The sequence below is a fragment of the Heliconius melpomene genome, chromosome 10 (genome assembly GCF_056956725.1).
Source record: "Heliconius melpomene rosina isolate 202511_hmr_F chromosome 10, ASM5695672v1, whole genome shotgun sequence".
Lineage (NCBI taxonomy): Eukaryota > Metazoa > Arthropoda > Insecta > Lepidoptera > Nymphalidae > Heliconius > Heliconius melpomene.
Window position 1 is genome coordinate 8,391,595 of NC_140398.1, and position 21,074 is coordinate 8,412,668.

The 21,074-nt window shown below is 32.7% G+C and overlaps 2 protein-coding genes across 5 annotated transcripts; both read left to right on the plus strand.

The window, feature by feature from the left end:
- The first annotated feature begins 12,090 nt into the window (after positions 1 to 12,090).
- On the plus strand, positions 12,091 to 16,097 carry LOC146535433 (arginine kinase). 4 transcript variants are annotated; one of them, XM_085192228.1, is made up of 3 exons: positions 12,091 to 12,249; positions 14,182 to 14,360; positions 14,986 to 16,097. In XM_085192228.1, the coding sequence occupies exons 2-3, from the start codon at positions 14,195 to 14,197 to the stop codon at positions 15,885 to 15,887; spliced, it is 1,068 nt and encodes a 355-aa protein (XP_085048354.1). In that variant the 5' UTR covers positions 12,091 to 12,249; positions 14,182 to 14,194; the 3' UTR covers positions 15,888 to 16,097. The 4 variants fall into 4 exon arrangements, with proteins under 4 accessions (XP_085048354.1, XP_085048352.1, XP_085048353.1 ...); XM_085192226.1 differs by lacking the exon at positions 12,091 to 12,249 and adding an exon at positions 12,455 to 13,731; XM_085192227.1 differs by lacking the exon at positions 12,091 to 12,249 and adding an exon at positions 12,455 to 12,798.
- A 2,272-nt stretch (positions 16,098 to 18,369) lies between these two features.
- On the plus strand, positions 18,370 to 19,898 carry Chrac-16 (chromatin accessibility complex protein 1). The gene is made up of 2 exons (XM_085191921.1): positions 18,370 to 18,591; positions 18,681 to 19,898. The coding sequence occupies exons 1-2, from the start codon at positions 18,466 to 18,468 to the stop codon at positions 18,957 to 18,959; spliced, it is 405 nt and encodes a 134-aa protein (XP_085048047.1). The 5' UTR covers positions 18,370 to 18,465; the 3' UTR covers positions 18,960 to 19,898.
- The last annotated feature ends 1,176 nt before the right edge of the window (positions 19,899 to 21,074 follow it).

Genomic DNA, 21,074 nt, shown 5'->3' on the forward strand with positions numbered 1-21,074 from the left:
AAATTAATAATAACATAGTTCACGCGGGTGAAACCGCGAGCGGGCCGCTAGTATACTATATGAATAAAATATTCAAAAATCCTAAAAAATATATCCAAAGGGCCTTGCTATAAAGAACCAGCTATCACTGGCTAGAGCGTTTCCAGTAATACTGTCTTCTGCTTCCAGTTCTTCCTCGAATAGATAAGCTGGTATACAGCACTCAATAATGTCCGAATACGGATGAAATAAACGTAATATATCACAAATTTCAGTGATGTCGTTTGAAAATATTTAATAATAATCGAAATTCATTTTATTTAACAACCGGTACGCCCCATAGTAACTAATTTAGCGTGGACATTTGGTGATTCGTGGTACGATCGCCAACCGCACACAGTGCAGCCGGCGACGGTTAACGAACCTGTGACTCATGCTCGTAGTTCCCTCTTCCTCCATACAGTCGTAAGGGACTGTTTGTGTGTTGTTTATAAAGGGAATGTGATTAGTGAAACACTTAGCTAAGTAAAAAATTTAGAGGCATTCTTTTGGGTCATTTGTTGGTGACTAATAGTCTGTATATGTGTGTATGTAATGTAAAAAATTGGAACTATCCATTGTTTCAATAAATAAAAATATTTTAATATTTTTTGTAAGTAAATAATTGAGCGTGGCGAGCGGCACAAGGGTTTGACTGTAACGCGACGGTTATGGGTTCGATCCCCACTCGAGGAAGTGAAATATTAATTTAAGTTTATATTTCCATTCAATTCCAATATTAATTTAAGTTTATATTTCCATCTTCTAAGATGGCTTGAGTCTTATCTCCGAGATAGAACTCAAGCTGTTGCTGTGAGGGGCTTTACTTCTAGTTTTGTGCCTATTACTTCTGGTGTACCACAGGGTTCCCATCTTGGACCTCTTCTTTTTAACATTTTTATCAATGATATTATACAATCTTTTGAACATTCTAAGATACTTCTTTATGCCGATGATGCAAAAATTTTCAAAATTATAAGAGATCAAGAGGATTGCACTAAACTGCAGGAGGATCTAGTCAATTTTGATAAATACTGCGCGTTTAATCAATTATCTCTAAATCTTGACAAATGTTGTGTAATTAGTTTTTGTAGAAAGAAATCTCCCATTCTATTTGATTATCTGATTCGCAACAGGAAAATAAAAAGAGTCTCCATTGTTAAGGACCTTGGTGTATTATTGGACGCCGGTCTTTTATTCGACAAACATATTGCGAATATTATAGGAAAAGCATATAAAATGCTCGGTTTTATATTTAGACAGGGGAGTGATTTTAAGAACATACATACATTTAAGCTTTTGTATAATTCATATGTTAGACCTTACTTAGAGTATGCCTCGCCAGTCTGGAACCCACAGTATGATAAATATGTATTTGCAATTGAAAGTGTCCAAAATAAATTTATACGGCGATTACTTTACAAATTTAAATTAGATAACTCTCATAACCTAAATTAAAAAAACGAAGAGGATATAGAGATCAAATTTTTTTGTATAAATTGTTACACAATCTTATAGATTCCAATTATCTGCTAAGTAATATTCACATAAAATGTCCAACTTTTAGTGCCAGATCTAGGGACACCTTTTACATTTCTGCTCGAAAAACCAATTATGCCCAAAATTGTTTTATACTAAGATCTTGTAGGGCATACAATAATTGCTTTAGTGATATTGACATTTTTCATAGTAGTTTGATGCAGTTTTCATGTAAGATCATTGACAAAATTCAAAATTCTGTAAATCCTAACCTAATGTAAACCTTAACCTTTCATTCGTAAAAATCTTTGTTTTTTTTTTTCTCTTTAGACAGTAAATTTAATTTTTAATTGTTAATTAGCAACATATTCACTCCATGTTTTATGTATAAGTGGAAACTTTATTGGCAGTTGGAATATGGATATGTATTATACTAAAAAGTACTGTAAAATGCTGTTTGTTTCCCAACTTAAAATAAATAAATAAAATAAATAAAAAAAAATAAATTTCTTCGCTCTGGTGTTGAGGCAAAGCGTGGCGTTGAGTCCTGCCACTCAACACGCAATCCCTGCAAAAATCGGCAGAAAATGGGGAACGGAGTGTTATAACACTAGGTTCCCTCTGCCTACGCTGCTGTGGGCGGGATACAGCGTGAAGCTGATTTTTTTTGTAAGTAAATTAGGAAGTTTACTACATTTAATTCAATGTTAGTATGTTGGGCAAGTCTTCTTTTGTACTATGATTACTATAGACGTGAAGATATAGGTTATATGATAGATATTTTTAAAACTTACGTAAGTAACGAGGTGTATCGAAGAATCGAACGTTGATTATCGCCGATTTTCAATATGACGCAAATGCAGACATTTACACGTCCTACTAGGTTCCTATCTTTTTTTATTATAAAACATCATTATAATGTAGATAAATAAATTTAAACTAACTACGAAGGTGATTCACGATTTTTGGTATTAGAAATGAGAATAATTATATATTTATATATTTTCTTCAGTTAAATTCATTCAGTTTTTCAGTTCAGTTTTTTCAGCTAAATTTTTCAGTTTTAAAATAAAGAGAGATGATGAATATTTCTAAAATAAAAAATATATAATATGATTCTACGCACCTATTTCTTTTCCTCACAAACTATATAGGTACTCAAATATCAGCCAATTTCATATTAGACGTAGAAGAGATCGCCTGACGTGGGCCGGCGCGACGCAGGCGAGGCCGGATATTACTCATATAGTCGTAGTAGCAAATTGCATGCCCCTCCTAATGTCCTCTAACGACCCTGCAAACGTACATACATTATTGTATTCAGATCTGCTTTAAATTGGTTTAGAATTTTCCCATACAATATTTGTATAAATCTGTAATATTAGCTATGTTGCAGGTACCCAACCCAAAAGTACTTAACGTAAATGAGGATTAACAGGAAATCTTATTATATATATTTGCAACATTATTTCTAAAGCCTTACAAATGAGATAATAATCCAAGGTATAAGCACATTATGTCGTCTAGTCGTCTACTTATGAAACTAGATTAGTAGAAGGCCATGGAATTACTGTTCAAGTGTGACTGTTTTAATCTGAAAATTAGGTACATGTACGTGGTAACGTCCGCTTAGATTTTCTTTCTACTTATTTGGGTTATTTTTCATGTGAAATTAAACAAACAGGATGATTGGTGGATAGTATACTATCTAATGGTAAAATATTAAATGGTAATTTATTACCAGATGATATTTGAACTTATTTACCAGCTATTTTTTATTTATTTATTTATCAGCTTCACGCTATACCTATCCCGCACACTACAAGGTAGGCAGAGGGATCCTAGTATTAAGACCGCCGAATTCTGGAAGCATTGCGTGTTGAATTGCTACGCTAACGCTTTGCCTCGACACCAAAGCGAAGAAATGGAAATATAAATTTCCAACTATTTTTGTCTCATAAATATGTGATGAGTTAACTAATATACTATAAATCCCCCTTTCTGGATACACCACATTTCCAGTGGGTAAAATGCAAAGTAAGAGATGAAAAAGAATCATTAATCTAAATTATAACTACTTATTTAAAGTCCACGCTAACATAATTGCGGGCTACGACTAAATAGTTCTATAGACAAATATTTAAACATTTTCTTTAGCATTGGATGATGGCTTTCGTTGTAAAAATACGATATAAATAAATTAAACAAACAATATTTTGGACCAGGCACTGCTCTGAGCTCGTCAACCTGCATCGCGATGAGCCCGACACCCTCACTGAATCCAAGACATGTAAAGTACTCTCTTCTTATTGGAAGATAAACGGCAATTATATGGAATCTTTTTAAATTTTAGGATATTTCGGACATCTACATTAAGCCGAGTCGGTAATACGTTGACTGAAAGTGTTTATTTAATATTATATAGATTGCAAATTTTATGGGAATGCGTCATCGGAGGTTTAATTTTAACAGAGACGGCTACTTTGGTACGTTAAAGATTTTTTACACAAAGCTCCATACTCGTTATAAAATATCTTCTCTTATAATAGATAAATGCAGTTTATTTAATGTGTTAATTAAATGTCAGTAGGCAAGACACTGCTTAACAAATAAGATACGTAAACGAACATTAGTAAAATATTCAATTATTTAATAGAAATAAGTCAATTTAAAATAGGCGTGACAGTGTGAATGTCATTCGATTATCTAATCGTAATTCGATTGAATTTATCTTGTTATCGATAAACTTATCGGACTTGTGACTTAGGTACAACTGAGTGTTGCAATCGTTTCGAGAAATTTCCAAAAATGCTATCTTTTAGATTTTCTAAGTGCCTCTATCGTGTTTATTTTACCTTAGGTCTTATCTACCTTATAGTTTTGTTGACAACATTCCATAACGACAGGTGAGTTGAGTTTTTATGTCAGATTCACACTATATTCCCGATGCAATAACTTGCACTGGCTAAGTGCTAGGACACTCCGTTCCCCACTTTCTTCCCAATTTTATAAAAATTGCATGTTGCATAGCAAAAATCGACGCTACGCATTTCTTGTTATTAGACCGAGAAAATTCATGCCCCTAGAAGGAATCAAACCCATAACCGTCTTGTTAACAGTCAAACGCTATGCTGTTTCTTATCAATTTCTTCATTTCTCAGCAAATAATATTAAAGATAAGGTGACAGTCGATTTATTATTCATGTGAAATTTAAGTAGGTATATAGTATGTAGGTACGTACTAGGTACGTATTTTACAGCACTATCAAAAAAGAAATTCACGTTCTAATTTTCAGCGACCGGTTTCTGATACGTATTCGTATGATGTAGCTTTTATCACTATATAACAGGAAAAAATATGTTATACAATTATGGGTTCTTTTTAAATAGTTATAGAAAATTATGAAATTAAAAATCACTGAATAGGAACCACCACCATTTTAGATCACCATTTATTCTTAACTCTATGACATACTTAATGTGATTCATATAATATTTAAGTCACATTCAACGCTCCCTCGATTATTTGACGAAATTGTATGTACTTATAGGTAGACTTATTGGTTCACGCTGAATCCCGCTTGTAGCAAGGTAGGGCAGAGGGAACCTAATGGTAATATTAATTTTCACTCCATTCTTCACGCCTAGGAAATTTACGAGACTTTAAGTGTCGAATCATCGAGTGGCGGGACTCAACCTTACGCTTTGTCTTGTTAAGGAGAAAATGAAAATATAATTCCTTTATTTATCCGAGTGGGAATTAAATACACAACCATCCTATTTTCAGTGCCGCTGACCGCTGCGCCACTACGACGGCCTGTAACTTTTATAATTTATACATACTACATTAAGTATTTCTATGTACCTACTATAAATTTTAGTATATCTAAGTTCCTGATGTTTTTTAGTAATATTTTATTGCTTCCTACTAATAAAGTATGTATAGGTACATAGTTTGTATTTTTGGAACTAATGCTACGATTGGACTAATCTAATAGCACCTACCTACAAAGCCATTAGTATTATCTTAAAATGTTTTTAATTGTAGTACCTATTAGTATCTATTTTATTTCGTGGATAAAATTTTAGAACATAATATATTTTATGATACGAAATTTATATTAATACAACCCCATGGTTTACTTTCTCACAATATCGATACTATATTTAACTTGGCAATGAAACAAATAATTGTAGATATTATGTATGATAGGATCAAGAACTCAATTTTTACATCGTTTTTGGGCCCAAGAGTACGACTGTAACGCGACTGCGTGGGTACTACTTCCACTCGAGGAAATGAAATATTTCATATTTTCATAACCTTGCTCTGGTAACGTGCGGGGTTTAGTCCCGCCACTCAACACCTAATGGAACGGAATTATCTTAATGAGACCGGAGTGTCTTAACACTGGGTTCCGAGGTTTCGTCTACCTACACGACTATATCCGGAATAAAACTTACAATTTCAAATCTTACAAACTTTTTAAAATATATAAATCAGTAATTATTACATTACCTGGCACAACTTTACAAGAGTTCAGTGCCAAGATGTTAAGTTGATAAATTGATCAATTATCATGAACGACTACTTACTAGGTATCTATAGTACTCGTATATATTTTATCAACCTGTAAATTTAAACATCTATCTCACTTTCAAAGAGTCCTTGTAATATCATATCGATTTACGATAAAGGAGGATATTTCTACCCCTCAAACGTAAGCAGTTTTGTTTTAGGTTTCTATAGACTCATTATTAAACTAAAAAAAAGTTGATCTACAATAGGACAAAGGTGGCGTAGGGAATGCTTTAAAACAGGTTCTGTTTGCATATTCCTTTAAATACAAGAGATGTGCAAATGATTTAAATAAAAATATAAAGAGGTGTTAATTAAATAATTCCACATTTTATTAATGCTTAATTCTTGTATTGATTAGGGCACAATATATTCATTTATATTGTAAAGTAGATATCTACTATATTAACATTGTTATTGAATATACCACATACATAAATATAGTAAAGACCCATCATATCAATCAGTACTTTAGTACTTTGGCACGAAATAGAATTTATCGGGCCTTCAGAAAACAACATTGCAAATTGGAATTGGAAACAGCTACAGTATTTTATCATATATTTTATATTATATTTATCTATCTGTTTTAACGTTCCTAACAATAAGGCATTGCTAGAGCATTCCATTCTTGTAGTGAAATAAAAATTAAAGAAAGTTGTATGTACCTATATATATTCAAATTATTATAAACAATTATCATATATCTTGTTTTATGCTTGCCTGCTGTATTATGTCGTAGAACACGTCGAAAGTTGCTACAAAATTAAAACACTTTGACTATTTACGATTTCTAAAGAAACATAAAAATTTTCATATTGCATAATCGATGAGTCGAATATTTTTCATGAAGCGTGGAAACAGCCTCGGTTCCGGCATTGACATTGAAACGGGGCAAGGTCGCACGCGAAGCTATTTCGACCCAAATTGATCGGCACATGCCACCCTTGCGTAACCCAAATATTATGAGCACGGAAGTAGTTCAAATTTTCAAGGAAATTCTTACACGCTATAAAGAAATAATTTATTCGTAATAGAGCTTTGGGTCGCGCTTTTTCGTGACTAGAAGAAACTTTTTTTTGGGTGATTCAACTTTCTGTAATACATGACAAAATTAAAAAAAGATCAAAATATCCCTCATTAAAACGATAGCAAAAGATTTTAATACTGAAACATTATGCCATTTTGTATTATAGTAGTTGCTACGAAGCACAGAAAAGATATTTTAAAAGAGATACAGTACGCATTTATTCTAATGAAAGTGACCTAGATTTTCCAGTTTGAAATTACGAGAAAAAGCTTTTCAATGTGAAATCCCAGCTTCTAAAGGCTTTAAAAACTAGTTCACTAAATATCTGAGACTAATAGAATAGATATATTTTTGATGGTTTTAATTTTAATATTTAGTATACCTACTAGCCAGCCACAATTTGGCGTAGCTTGTTAACATAGTTTATTAGACCGGAGTACGTTACTTTAGTTTGGTTTACAAAACTTTATTTACTTTAATAATAGTAATGTAGGTACCTGTTACAAGACGATTTGTCTTATACAAGACTTCCTTGTAGCTGTGTGACATAAATGTTAGAATATATATATCCACTACTCCAAATGCAATGACTCCATAATTCGGCGGAAAGTGGGAAACGGTCTTTACGACATTATGTTTCCTATGTTTAGCCTGCTACATGCAGGATACAGCGTAAAGCTATATAATATCTCTTATTTTAAGCTACAATACTGTATTCTTTTAAAAAAATACATGAAACAAAATTGCATCATTATGTATCCAATATTTGAAACTAGCTAAGAAACAACATTTTATGTGTGATAGGAAATAGGTATGAAATAAAATGCTTTTTATAGCGAATACCAACTAAAAGAACAAAGGTTTTGTTTTCGTGTGCATTTTAATTGTTCTCTGGTATTTCCTATAATCAATTTCAACGAATTACACTTTGGAATTTTACTACTTTTAATGAAATAAATAGTTTTAAATTACATTCAACTGAAACTGTAACCAAATTCCGTCGATTCACACATTTACCTATATAGAAAATGTTTTTTGCTAGTATTCTTAAATATATTGGATCATAATATATTGTACTAAAGATGTCCAAAACGAGTAGATATATCTATACTTAGAAATAATATAAAAATTAAGACTTCGTTTGATTAAACACTGGTGTTGGAAACTAGTGGTTTGGTCAAATTTTTTTATTGTGGTATAGCCAAATTGTTGAGGCTAAAGAATATGTTAAGATCACATTAATCTTTATCTTCAACATTTTGTGTCATACACAACATAGTTATTTCCAATAGATCACGGGGGCGAAGCCGCAGGTTGAAGCTAGCAGTGAAATAAAAGAGAAAGAAAAGTAATTCCAACGTGAATTTCGATACGGCACATACTAAATTAAAATGTATTTTTATACGCTAAATACAGTTAAAACAAGGTCGCGGGCCGGTGTCACTGCCAAGGTCTTCCAGAACCTTCCCACGGGTTCTTTTTTATTTCATCTCGTTTCCGAACATCTGACAGGCGTGAGTTATGAATGAAAGTGAAATTTACAGAAATAGATTTTTTTTATTATTGTATTATGTGGCAATTATAACATTAAAGAAAATTGTTATTTCTTAAATTTATACTTTCATTAATTATATATTTTCTTATTGACTCTTTTTTTCAGAAATAATGTATCCGAATAAACAATCCACCATAAAATTGTAAAATTATTTATTATCTATATTTTAAGTATAACTGAAAAACTTTTTGCCTGAAGTATTATTTACACGATTATCTAAGTAGGTATATTTTATAGCAATAATTAATTTTATTTTCCTACATAAACAAGATATCCTGACATTAAGAGAGAACTAATGAATTTAAATAAAAGAAAAATAAGAATATTTTAAGTATAAGGCAATGGTAAAATATAATATAGTTTATATAACAACATTAATATAACATTCTATGTTTTTAAATAGTATATAACTTTAAAATATTAATTGCGCTTAAAACACAATTGAGTACCTATAAAACACGTTAGCTTCCATACCTCAAATTGCATCTAACTTTCCTCAACAACATGAATGAATAATTTTTCTGTGGTTGGGTAATGCACTTATTTCATAAATTTTACCATTAATTGAAATCATGAATTGGTAAATTTATAAGGAAATGTTAATATTATGCATATTTGCATTTTGTATGCTTTTTTAGGGTTCCATACATTTTAAGTAAAAAAGGAATCTATCTAAATTATAAACTATAAAAAATAAAAATGTCTATCTGATTGTCTGTCAAGTGCTTTTATTTCAGCAACGCTTAGAAATATCGAGTTAAAATTCAAACCATGTACTCAGATCTACAGTCCCATGATTACTTGATATTATTTGATATGGTCGTTTATATCGCAAAAAACGAGTATGTCGACACTGTAAAGGGAATCAAAATTAATATGCTACTTCCGATTGAACGGTTCCGGTTAACTATGAAATTTGGCAGCTAGCATCTACAGGTACTATTAGTTCAGGAAAAAACCTGAAACCAAAGATGTTAAATCTTAAAAAATAACTTTTGCTTCTCTTTGGGGGGGCAAACTTTGGTATTAAAGCTAGTTCAAGTGATGTATCAGATGAAAGGCCTCTGGCTAAGGTGAGCTTGAATTACAGAAGAAGCTCGAGACCTGTGTGCCCAACTCGTTTGTCCGGCGCTTAAACGTTGAATTAGTTACAGCGGAAGGCGGAGAACAAAGTGTCTTCACCCTATGTTCTCTTGCTGCAAGTTTCCATCGAATAATAATAATAATTTCACAGAAACGAAGTTGCAGGCGGCTACGAGTAACTAATGTACCTAATACAAGCTGTGTGTCAATGAAAGACCATGTCGATCTTGTCGTAGCGAGACATGACAACCGTATTAATGTGTTTAGCTATGGGATCAAATTTGTTAGTTATATGAATAAAACATTTTGTTATACACTTATGTCTGTTATAATAACCTATATTTTTATATAGATAGATAATATTTTACTAATTAGTTAGTTTTTACTTTTTAGAAAACATAAAATTTTAAACGTAGCGAGATTTGAACCCGCGCCTCTCGTAATCCGCCCAAGCACTCTGACCAACAATTCTCATCAAGCTGGGGAACGGAATATCTTAACACTGGGTTCCCTCTGCCTAACAGGTTAGGCAGATACTCTGTACTGCGGGATACAGCGTCAAGCTGATTTTATCCTAGACTGGATAAGTTAGACCGAGTGTTAGTGTATATACAGTCAATGCCTTTTTATGAGCAGGAGAACAGAGTGATATTTCAATAAACATATAACATAACAAATCACACAATGCGAGAGATATATAAAAAATATATAAAAGCACCAGACATTTACATAATATACCTCCTTTTTAATAAGCAACAAAATATGTAAATGTCAAAATGTATGAGACCACTGTAGCTACGACGTTATTGATGATTTCCACTGCGGCAATGTTATATAACAGCGAGACCTAGTTCCCGAAAGCTTGCGTACGTACCTGAATGTAGATATGTACTGAAAAAAGTTCATGGTCACGCCAACGTTATGAATTTAACATAAAAAGAATATCACATTTTTATGATTTTGGTGCATGAATAAATAAATATCATTACATGCGTGAAAATGATAACTCAATAAGTAACGATTGCGTTTTACCTTATTTAAATAAATAAATAGTTTTAAGTCTAAAAAATAACAATTCAGTTTCAACAGAATATTAACAAAAGATTGAAGTTTCATTTTCGTAGCTAATAAGCTACGAAAATAGCTATAATAATAGCTACGACATGGTACCTTTCTAAATTACTTTCATTTTAATATATGAAACACCTAAACGAGGAAAATTAAAAAGTTTACTTGAAAGACTAAGTGAAAAAGCCTATAATATTTTTAATGTATGAAATCAAAAAGAATATTCGAGACCATCTAGTTTCACACTTCCTAATTTAAATAAAACTTTCTTAGAAACCATTTTAACGTAGCAAGATATTATTTTTTATATGTTTATTAAAAAGTATTTTCTTTCCTAAGTGTACAATAACACTTAAAACAAATTAAAAATGCTTAAATTGATTATTTAAATTTCTAATTATTATGTAGGTAGTCTTATATTATTTTGCGCATTAAATAATTACTAAATAGGTACTTATATTTTACTAGTGGTAAACAATTTATATGACAATAATTGATGTGGTTAAGCTAGTAAAGTTTAGAAAATATTGTAAAACATCTTAAAAGGTCAATATTGTATAACATAAAACGTTGCATGGCTTCCTTCATCCCTTGCTCGAGTAAAGTTGAACGAAAGCCACGCAATCCAATGTCAAGGACTTGAGGACGTTGGCTTTAAGGCTTCGTTTGTTTATTTGCTAATAAATACTAGTTTCATTATAATTTATATTTTAATTATTTAGGGTTTTTTTATTTATAAATAATTAATAATATATATTTATTTACATAACGCTTATGAAAATCACCACTTTTGTTACCGTCATACCTATTTGACGCAACGAATATGCCAAAAAGTGATGTGCGTACAAATAAACGGATTCCGGGATATTTTTTTTATATTTTCAAAATAATTTTGTTAATTTTATTAATTTTCTTTATTTTAATAATTTATATTATATTTTGAAACATAAATACATGTAGGTACTGCAAACGAAAGTGAAAAAATAAACTTGACATTGGCCAGGCCACTGTTAACCAAGTACTATCGTAATACTCTTGGAGTTCATCCAGATTGAAAAAAGAATCGGCAACGTACTAATTTTATACTTTAACCGTGATTACATGATAAGGTCAAGACAGGAATCTTTAACGTTATAATCAAAACTTTTTTATATTTTCAATTAAAAAAAATCAACATAGAAGTTATCTTGATATAATTAATTATTTATTTTGATAAATTCCTAAGACTATAGATATCATTGGATCAAATTATATTTGCAAGCAATTGGAAAGCGTCAGGTCTACGATGGCCAGACGATGAGCATCTCAGCAAGGCCAAGGTTGACAGCGGTAGGGCTGCGGAGCGGGCGCGGGGTGCGCTGGGCTTAATGTTCCGCGCTCTCCCGCTCCGACCATTCTACACCACGCAGTCGACTCTAACGGTTGTACTAGTCAAAGGTAAGCGGTAGACACTTAAGATTATTTTCTACCGCCCGATCACCCTCTTTAATGGTTATTGTCGTTCGGTATGACTTCAAAAGTTTTGATAAAGTTATATCGTTTACCTAGTGACAATTTAAACCATATCAAGATGTGCAACGATAAGTTTAAGTGCGTTGTTTCTGATATGAGATATTTTGCGGTAAGAACGTGGCCCATTTAAATATAACCCGCGAAAGCAAACGGTGGCACTGGCCGGGGGTAGATTTCCCTCCGAAAAGTTTTGAAGCGGTTCCCGAAGGGCGGGAAGCGTGAGCCGCGTGCGTGCGTACCGGGCATCGATCGGGCCACCCCTCGCCGTCGCCGCTCCCTGCACAGGCATATTCATTTGGACAAAACATCATTCCATCATTGCATTTAGTATTCTCCGTTCATTTTATTTAGTTGCAGTAGTTTTTTGTGATATAGTGCATGCTTTAGCTGCTAGTAGTTTTATAAATTTGTGAAAATGGGTGGCTGTGCTACGAAAGAAAATAAGGAAAACAAACCGGCAGACGAAGCCGACGGGTGCGTATGATAGGGCAGCATATATTTTACAATTTCGATTTCTTTCATTTTTAACAAGTGTTAACTATAATTTTATGCAATTTAGTGAAAATATTTATTTTTCGAGTCAATTGCAAATTACCCACTAAAATATTTTTATTCTGGTAAAGTCACGTGTTAAAGTAACCGAAAAGATTGTGTATTAAATTAATTGTATTTGGTCACTAATATTATGTATATATCGAAATAATTTAACATTAGAAATAAAAATCTATTTTGGTATGATCTTGTGCAATCGTATTAATTATTTATAAAATCTTTTTACAGAAACATTGCACTTAGCTTATTACAGTAAGATTAGTCTTGTTGAGTAAAAAAATGATTTGGTTATATTAAACAAAAAGCTTAAATTTGCAATTGATAATTTAGCTTGCATCAAAGAGACTTCCTATTTACATACTAAAATTACATACAAGTATATGAATAATGCGAAATCATCATCTGATACGACATGCATTAGACACATAGCTATAATTTGATGATGCCTTGTAACGAGAACCAGTGTCGTCTGTCTTAAAGAATTGAATGCATTTTAGTAATAAGAAACTTGCGATAACACTCATACTTTGTAAGCGATTTGCGAGTGGGTGGCGATGGCTGCGCAGTGTTCAGGAACACCGGTGCGCAGTGAGCTGACAAATCTACTCGACTTGCGCACGGCCAAGGCGACCTCTAGGAAAATTACGTAATTCTACTAAATTCAAGTGACTTGGGTGTGTTCGAATAACAATTCTAAACCCGGCAGTTCCCCTGAAACCATCACCTAGATATTAGATCCTCTCATCGCCCCTAGTATTAGTAATATCGCCTCATCATGAATAATTATAAAATGAAAATTACAATTCCCATAATGGTTTGCGGTGGCGCCGTACTTGCGTTTTACCTCATCAGACGGTTTGTAATATTCTGAAAAGTTTTTATTTGTTTTTATTTGGTGATTTTTTTTCCTTATACATAATTTATGATGCCATTTTTATAATATAAGAAGTTTAAAAAAAACGTCCGGACCTAATTTTTATGTTTTTACACTAAATCCCGTTAAAGTGTGTTGCTTAGATACATCCCTAATTTTCAAAATTTTGTTTGTCCCGGCTTCTAGATTATTTGACAGCGGTATTGTCAAATAATCTAAAAGGGCATTTTTATTGAAATATTAACGCTACATTACATTAATTAGTTAACTAATAACTAAAAATTATAGTTTATAGACCGTTTATTTTTTAAACATTAAAAATGTGTACTCGAGCTACGTGCGCAGCATTAAAGGCGTCAGCACCTTTTTACATTCAATTATATTTATTGAAATATATATGCGAAATCTAAGCTTTAAAAATATTTTTACAGAAAAGCAGCAGCTATGGTGGACGCCGCAACCATTGAGAAATTGGAGGCTGGATTCAGCAAGCTCCAGGCCTCTGACTCCAAGTCGCTGCTTAAGAAGTACCTAACCAAGGAAGTCTTCGATGCTCTAAAGAACAAGAAGACCTCCTTCGGCTCCACCCTCTTGGATTGCATCCAGTCTGGTTCGTATTACAAGCTTATTACAGACGTAATATGCATATATCGTATTTCTACATGATATGCATTCTTTGTGTAATCTTACACCAAAGGACATTATATATTTTTACATATATTTCTCATACGCAGATTCTACTTTTCGATTTACGTAATGAGTATAGCTTCATACCTTAAGTGTAAAATAATTCTATTCCACTTTGAAAAAATAAGATTTCATATAAATTTTAATACAAAAAATATATATTTTATCAATTTTAAAATTTTACTACATAAATTGAAAATAAACTTTTACATAGTATCAACATAAAAGTAAACTATTATCAATTTGAATTGAACACCAATCAAAACAGACTTAACTGCTTATTTTATCTTTTCTGGAAAATTTACTTTGGAGCTTAGATTATATTGTATGTGATAATATTGTAGATAGGATTAAATACTTGATGTGTGATAATAATGATTATAGACAGTTATGTAATAATTGTAAAGACACCAATATTTTTGTTGTTTTAAAATATTTTTTTATATAAACATTAGAATTATCCGAACTATTACATAACAGATGTACAAATTCATAATTTCTTTAAAAGTTTTATTATTGTTAAAGCATAATATGTATATTTTTTTCAGGTGTTGAGAACTTGGATTCTGGTGTTGGAATCTATGCCCCTGATGCTGAAGCTTACTCAGTATTTTCTGATCTCTTTGACCCCATCATTGAGGACTACCACAATGGCTTTAAGAAATCCGACAAGCACCCAGCTAAGAACTGGGGTGATGTTGAGACCCTTGGCAACCTGGACCCTGGCAGCGAATTCATTGTCTCCACCCGTGTCCGCTGTGGCCGATCCTTGGAGGGTTACCCATTCAACCCCTGCCTAACTGAAGCCCAATACAAGGAGATGGAAGAAAAAGTTTCCTCAACCTTATCTGGCCTTGAAGGTGAACTTAAGGGCACCTTCTTCCCCCTGACTGGCATGTCCAAGGAGACCCAGCAGCAGCTTATTGATGATCACTTCCTCTTCAAGGAAGGTGACCGTTTCCTCCAGGCTGCCAATGCTTGCCGCTTCTGGCCCTCTGGTCGTGGTATCTACCACAATGAGAACAAGACTTTCTTGGTTTGGTGCAATGAGGAGGACCATCTCCGCATCATCTCCATGCAGATGGGTGGTGACTTAAAGCAAGTCTACAAGAGGCTAGTGAACGCCGTCAACGATATCGAGAAAAGGATCCCCTTCTCCCACCATGACCGCCTCGGCTTCCTGACCTTCTGCCCCACCAACTTGGGAACCACCGTGCGTGCTTCCGTGCACATCAAGCTACCCAAGCTGGCCGCTGACAAGGCCAAGTTGGAGGAAGTCGCCTCCAAATACCACTTGCAAGTGCGCGGTACCCGCGGCGAGCACACCGAGGCCGAGGGCGGCGTCTACGACATCTCCAACAAGAGGCGCATGGGCCTCACCGAGTACGACGCGGTCAAGGAGATGTACGATGGCATCGCCGAGCTGATCAAACTCGAGAAATCCCTGTAAGCTTCGATCTCGCGCTATCAGTATTTTTTTTGTATTATTTATCGTTTTCACGTAAGTATTGATTGGATGTTGGCTGGGCTGCCGGGCGACACTAGTCAGCGGCGCCCCTACCGGGCGTACGGGCACGCGGGCGGCCCTTTATACTGTTTTTCGTAAAAATATTTTCTATAAGGAAATGGAAAATAAAGACAGCTAGCGTTAAGACCAAAATGTTTATTTATTTATGCAACCCTTATTTATACGTACATCTTTACCTTTAAATTTCAATAATAATGAAAACAATACAATAATAACGTGTGCATTATGGTCAGTGATGACTCACAATTACATAAAATTTACGTCTTAATAGATCTATTACTAATAAAGTAAACCTAGGTAGTCACATGAGATGCGCTGTAAATTTTCAAGGTTATTTGGTTATTAAAAGGTACGAAGCTCTGTAGGTACATTACCTACATCAGTGACTATTAATAGCATTTCTTTACATCTTCAATATTTTCGCGCAAGGAAAACTAACTATTCTCATTAAACTTTTGTTTAAATATTTTTCAATCATATTGCCAATTTTTCGTCGTATTCTAGAGGTGTTGAGTGGCGGAACTCTACGCAGCCCGTTTTTTTGTTACCAATTGAAAATATTACAATTCCTTGAAGTGGTAATCTCTGTCTTAGTACTTTTTAGACAAATGCTATGTCGACATATTATTTTAAACATACTAGATTGTCTAAAAAATGCGACATCTATCATTAAATATTAATATTAATTTGTATGTTGATTGGAAATGTATTTTCACACGTATTGCAATTACAAGATGGATCTTGAATATCGCAATTTCTTGAGGTAGATTTTTTATTCCTTCAAGAGTAGCTTTTAGTCACGTACGTACATTTGCCGAGAATGAAACTCGGAAGGCGTTACTTTGTTTAATCATTTTTTATATATTTAAGGAGCATAAATTTCGGATATAAGAAGATTTTTAGTTTCTAATGTCTTAAATATGTCGTTACTTTTATTTTTCAGTATGTTTCAATAAAATCAAGGAAAGCCGCTAAAGTCGCTTGTAGATTTGCATTATCTTACATTTGATTATTTTTCTACAGTGCACAATGTGCTAAAGTTCAAAACTTCAAGGCGGTCACGACAAATCAACCGTACTGTACTGTACATTGCTGAAATTTATTGCAATAACAGTAATGATGTGATCTATATATCAAACCTAATATTGTTTATGAGGCCGACGAGGCGCAGGGGCACAAGCGTGTCATTGTAAACGCGACAGTTGTGACTTCGAGTTAGACTTCGGTTCCCATTCGGGGGAATTAATTATTATTTATTAATATTTTCATTTCTACGCCCTGGTAGCAAGGTTCCGCCACTCAGTAGGCAATGCCTCGAAAATAAGGCAGAAGGTGGAGAACGAAGAATCTTAACGCTCGGTTCTCTCTGAATACATTATTTTATAATACAGTTTTATTTTGCTGCCAAATTTATATTAAGTTTAGTATTTAGTACTAGCGACACGCTAACGGCTTAGCCCGCTTAAACTAAAAAATCGCTTACTTACTAATTAATCTTAATTAATTTTGTATCCTGATAACATTATTATTTGAATGACAATTTCTATACATTAAAAAGTACAGTTTTCATCTGATTGAATAAAACATTTATTTTGTAGCAATATTGTCGAGAAAATACAGAATAAAATATTTTTTACCAATTGAAATAAAACAAATACTAAATATTAGTTCTCCAAAATGCAATTGTCAAAAGTGCACTTAAATCGGTTCTTATAAGACTGTTTCTGAGATCAGCGAGCAGATAAATAGAGAAAAAATATGAAAAATATTTGAGTTTATTATTATAATATTTATGGATATATTCTAAATATAATAAAATCCAGTCCATTCAGGCCAGTCGTGGCGCAGGGGCACAAAATGTGTCTAAACGCGACTGGTTGTGAGTTGGGTTCGATTCCAACGCGAAGAAATGAAATATTTATTTATATTTTCATTTCTTCGCTCCGGTGTCGAGGCAAAGTGCGACGTTGAGTTCCGGCACTCGACACGCGATGCCTCCAAAATTCTGCGGAAAATGGGATACGGAGTGTCTTAACACTAGGTTCCCTCTGCCTGCCCTGCTGTGTGCGGGATACAGCGTGACACTGATATAATTTACTTTTAAAATATTATCTACTAATCTAATACATTTTATAATTAAGAATGAAATATTAAGAAAATATTCTATTTTCAAATTTACCGCTTTTTAATGTATCCGGAACACACGAGAGGTAATAAAGACTTTTTAAAGCGTACAGTAAAAAATAATAGCTCATAATGAGAGAGCTAATTATTCGTAAATATAAATAATTCGGCACAAAAGAATTAAAAATAATATCGTAAAAATATTTTAAATTGAGTTAATATATAATCTACTTATAGATCAAAAACGTCATTTGTCATTAAACGTCATTGTCATTGTTAAATGTCAAAAAAATATCTGTTTCTGTTAAACTTTATGCATGTGTCATAGACGTTTCATGTTATATTTTCAAAATAAAATCATTGTTAAAATAACAGAATGACTACTCCAAAGGCTGAAAAGGATTTACATTTGCCCTTATCTAGAGTTAAGACTATAATGAAAAGTTCTCCAGAGGTAGATGCTGTTGGACCTGAACCACTTTACTTAGTTACAAAAGTTACAGTAAGTATTTTGGCGGTATTTTGATTTTCTACTGTTATTAGAGTATCAATTTAATTGACTTGTTATATCTTTTATCTATAATATTTCAGGAGCTATTCGTGACAGACCTAGCAAAAAGGGCATTTAAGAATAGTAAAAACAACTTTCTGGAATATAAACACATTGCGGAAGTCGTCCAAGAAGACGACACATTAGATTTTCTAAGAGAAATAATGCCGCGAAAGATTACCGTGAGACAATTTAAGGAAATGATGGCTAAAAAAGCGGCGCGAGGGGATGATTCTGATGAATCAAGTGAAGAATCCAGTGAGGAGGAAAGTAGTGATGAAAGTTCTAGTAGTAATAGCCAAGAACCTGAAAATACATAGTGATTCAATTTAATTTTTTTTTAAAAATGGTGTGTAATATTTGAACTTCATCTCACCGAGACATTTTATTTGATTCTTTATAGTGTTATTGATGAAGGTTATTCATGAACGGTATTTTTTTTAGGAATTTTTTTCTTTGATAATATTTAATTTTATTTTTGATTACAAAATACAAATGATAATTGAAAATCAGGCTGATCATATTCTTTTAATTATAATTTTAATAATGTGATGTGAATACAAATTGAAATGGTGTGGCTTGTGACGTCGGGTTGGAGTAATCCTGTGAAATAGTATTTATAAGTATAACAATAATATTTTATACAATACAAAATGTCAATTTGTTCGTCCACCAAGGTGTAACATATATCACTCTGACAGGTGTTCACAAGGGTTTGTCGACTATTTTGTTTTTATAATTTATTATTTTACACTTAAAAATAAAATTAATTTATGTCTGATAGTCTAATAATAATATTTCATTAACTTAACACATAACCTCTTAAAAAACCCTGCAATATGTATTTCGGAAATATAAAATTTGATAAATATAGAGGGAGAAATTAAAATTTTATACATTTTCTTAAAATAATATGGAATAACATTTAAAAATTTCAAAAATACTGTGCTATGTGACAATCAAAGTATAGAGGTAGAAAAAAAATCTTAAAACTTAAAGAATCTCTTGCTTCAAGTGGAATAAGTAGAAATAGCCAATCCAATATTGACTCACTTCACTGATATTTTCTGCCTACTTAGGAATAGGAATATTCTTTAAAACGAAACAACAATAACTTTTCTTTTATATTTAATTTGAAAGTAAAAATATAGAATAAGAAAATACCTAGAACTATAGAGTAAATGTAGGTACTTATTTCATAAATTTATGTTGACGTTTTATTTTATAAGATAAATAAAATTTGAAATGTAAAAAAACTATATTTTAAATTTTAACTTATAATAATTAATTTTGCTTACTAATTTAATCCACCTAACACAAAATATCAATCTAGTAATGTAAAAAAAGTGGATAGTTCATACCATGGCGCACTGGAACAGTGTCAGACGTGAACATGTGACGATTATGAATTGACATATTTATTTTTAAATGCCGTCGTAGTGCAACGCGACGGTTGTGGGTTCGATTCCCACTCGGAAGAATATTAATTGTTCCACTCAACACGCTGTGTCTTAAATTCAGCAGTGTGATAGGAATGGAGATAGGCAGAGAGTGGAAAACGAAATATTTGGGCACTAAGTTCTCTCTACATGCTCTGTACTTTGTACTGTAATGTAAGTGTAATGAAATATTTATTAAAGCTCCTGTAGTAAATATTTATCTAATGTTGTGTGTGTAAAACTTTGCTATTATTTTACGGACACCCGTAATATCTATTTTAACTTCACATTTTATCACGCTCCACGTTCCCTACTACATAGCAGGGTAGGCAGAGGGAACCTGGGAATCTAGTGTTTAAACACTCCATTTTAGATATGACATTTCCGGTTCCCCACGTTCCGCCGAGAACTCAATACCACATATTGCTTCGTTACCAGAGCGAGGAAAATAACACTAAATATTTTATTCCCCCGAGTGAAAAACGAACCCACAACTGTTTCGATTAGAGTTACACATTTAAGTCTCTGTGATGTTTCAAAAGTAATATCTATATATATAAAAGGACTTGTCCTCACTGACTGAGGTAAGACGCACGCACAGCCTTAACCGCTGATGGTAGAAACGTTAAATTTGGACAAAAGTTTACTTTCGTAATCTGGACATCTACTAAGAAGGGATTTTGAAAAATTTTAACCCTAAAGAGGTGAAATAGCGGTTCAAAGTTTTTATGGAAAAAATTTTAAATCGGCACCGATTTTTATAAAATTTGAAATTTAGATTTTTAAAAGTATTTCATTGAACACGTGTTTCATCATTTTCTAGAATTCTCCCCCTAAAGGTGCAAATAAGGGGTTGAAAGTTTGTATAGGTTTTTTTTAAATCGTCACCAATTTTCATAAAATTTGAAATTCAGACTTAAACGTATATAATTAAACATATGTTGTATGGTTTTCTAGAATTCACCCCCTAAGGATGCAAATAAGGGGTTGAAAGTT

Bases quoted from the DNA above. Each gene is read 5' to 3' on its own strand.
- LOC146535433 (XM_085192226.1), top strand. From the start codon at position 13,652: ATGAATAATTATAAAATGAAAATTACAATTCCCATAATGGTTTGCGGT. The intron at 13,732-14,181 runs GTTTGTAATATT...ATATTTTTACAG, and splicing joins GCGTTTTACCTCATCAGACG to AAAAGCAGCAGCTATGGTGG. The intron at 14,361-14,985 runs GTTCGTATTACA...TATTTTTTTCAG, and splicing joins CTTGGATTGCATCCAGTCTG to GTGTTGAGAACTTGGATTCT.
- Chrac-16 (XM_085191921.1), top strand. From the start codon at position 18,466: ATGACTACTCCAAAGGCTGAAAAGGATTTACATTTGCCCTTATCTAGA. The intron at 18,592-18,680 runs GTAAGTATTTTG...ATAATATTTCAG, and splicing joins ACTTAGTTACAAAAGTTACA to GAGCTATTCGTGACAGACCT.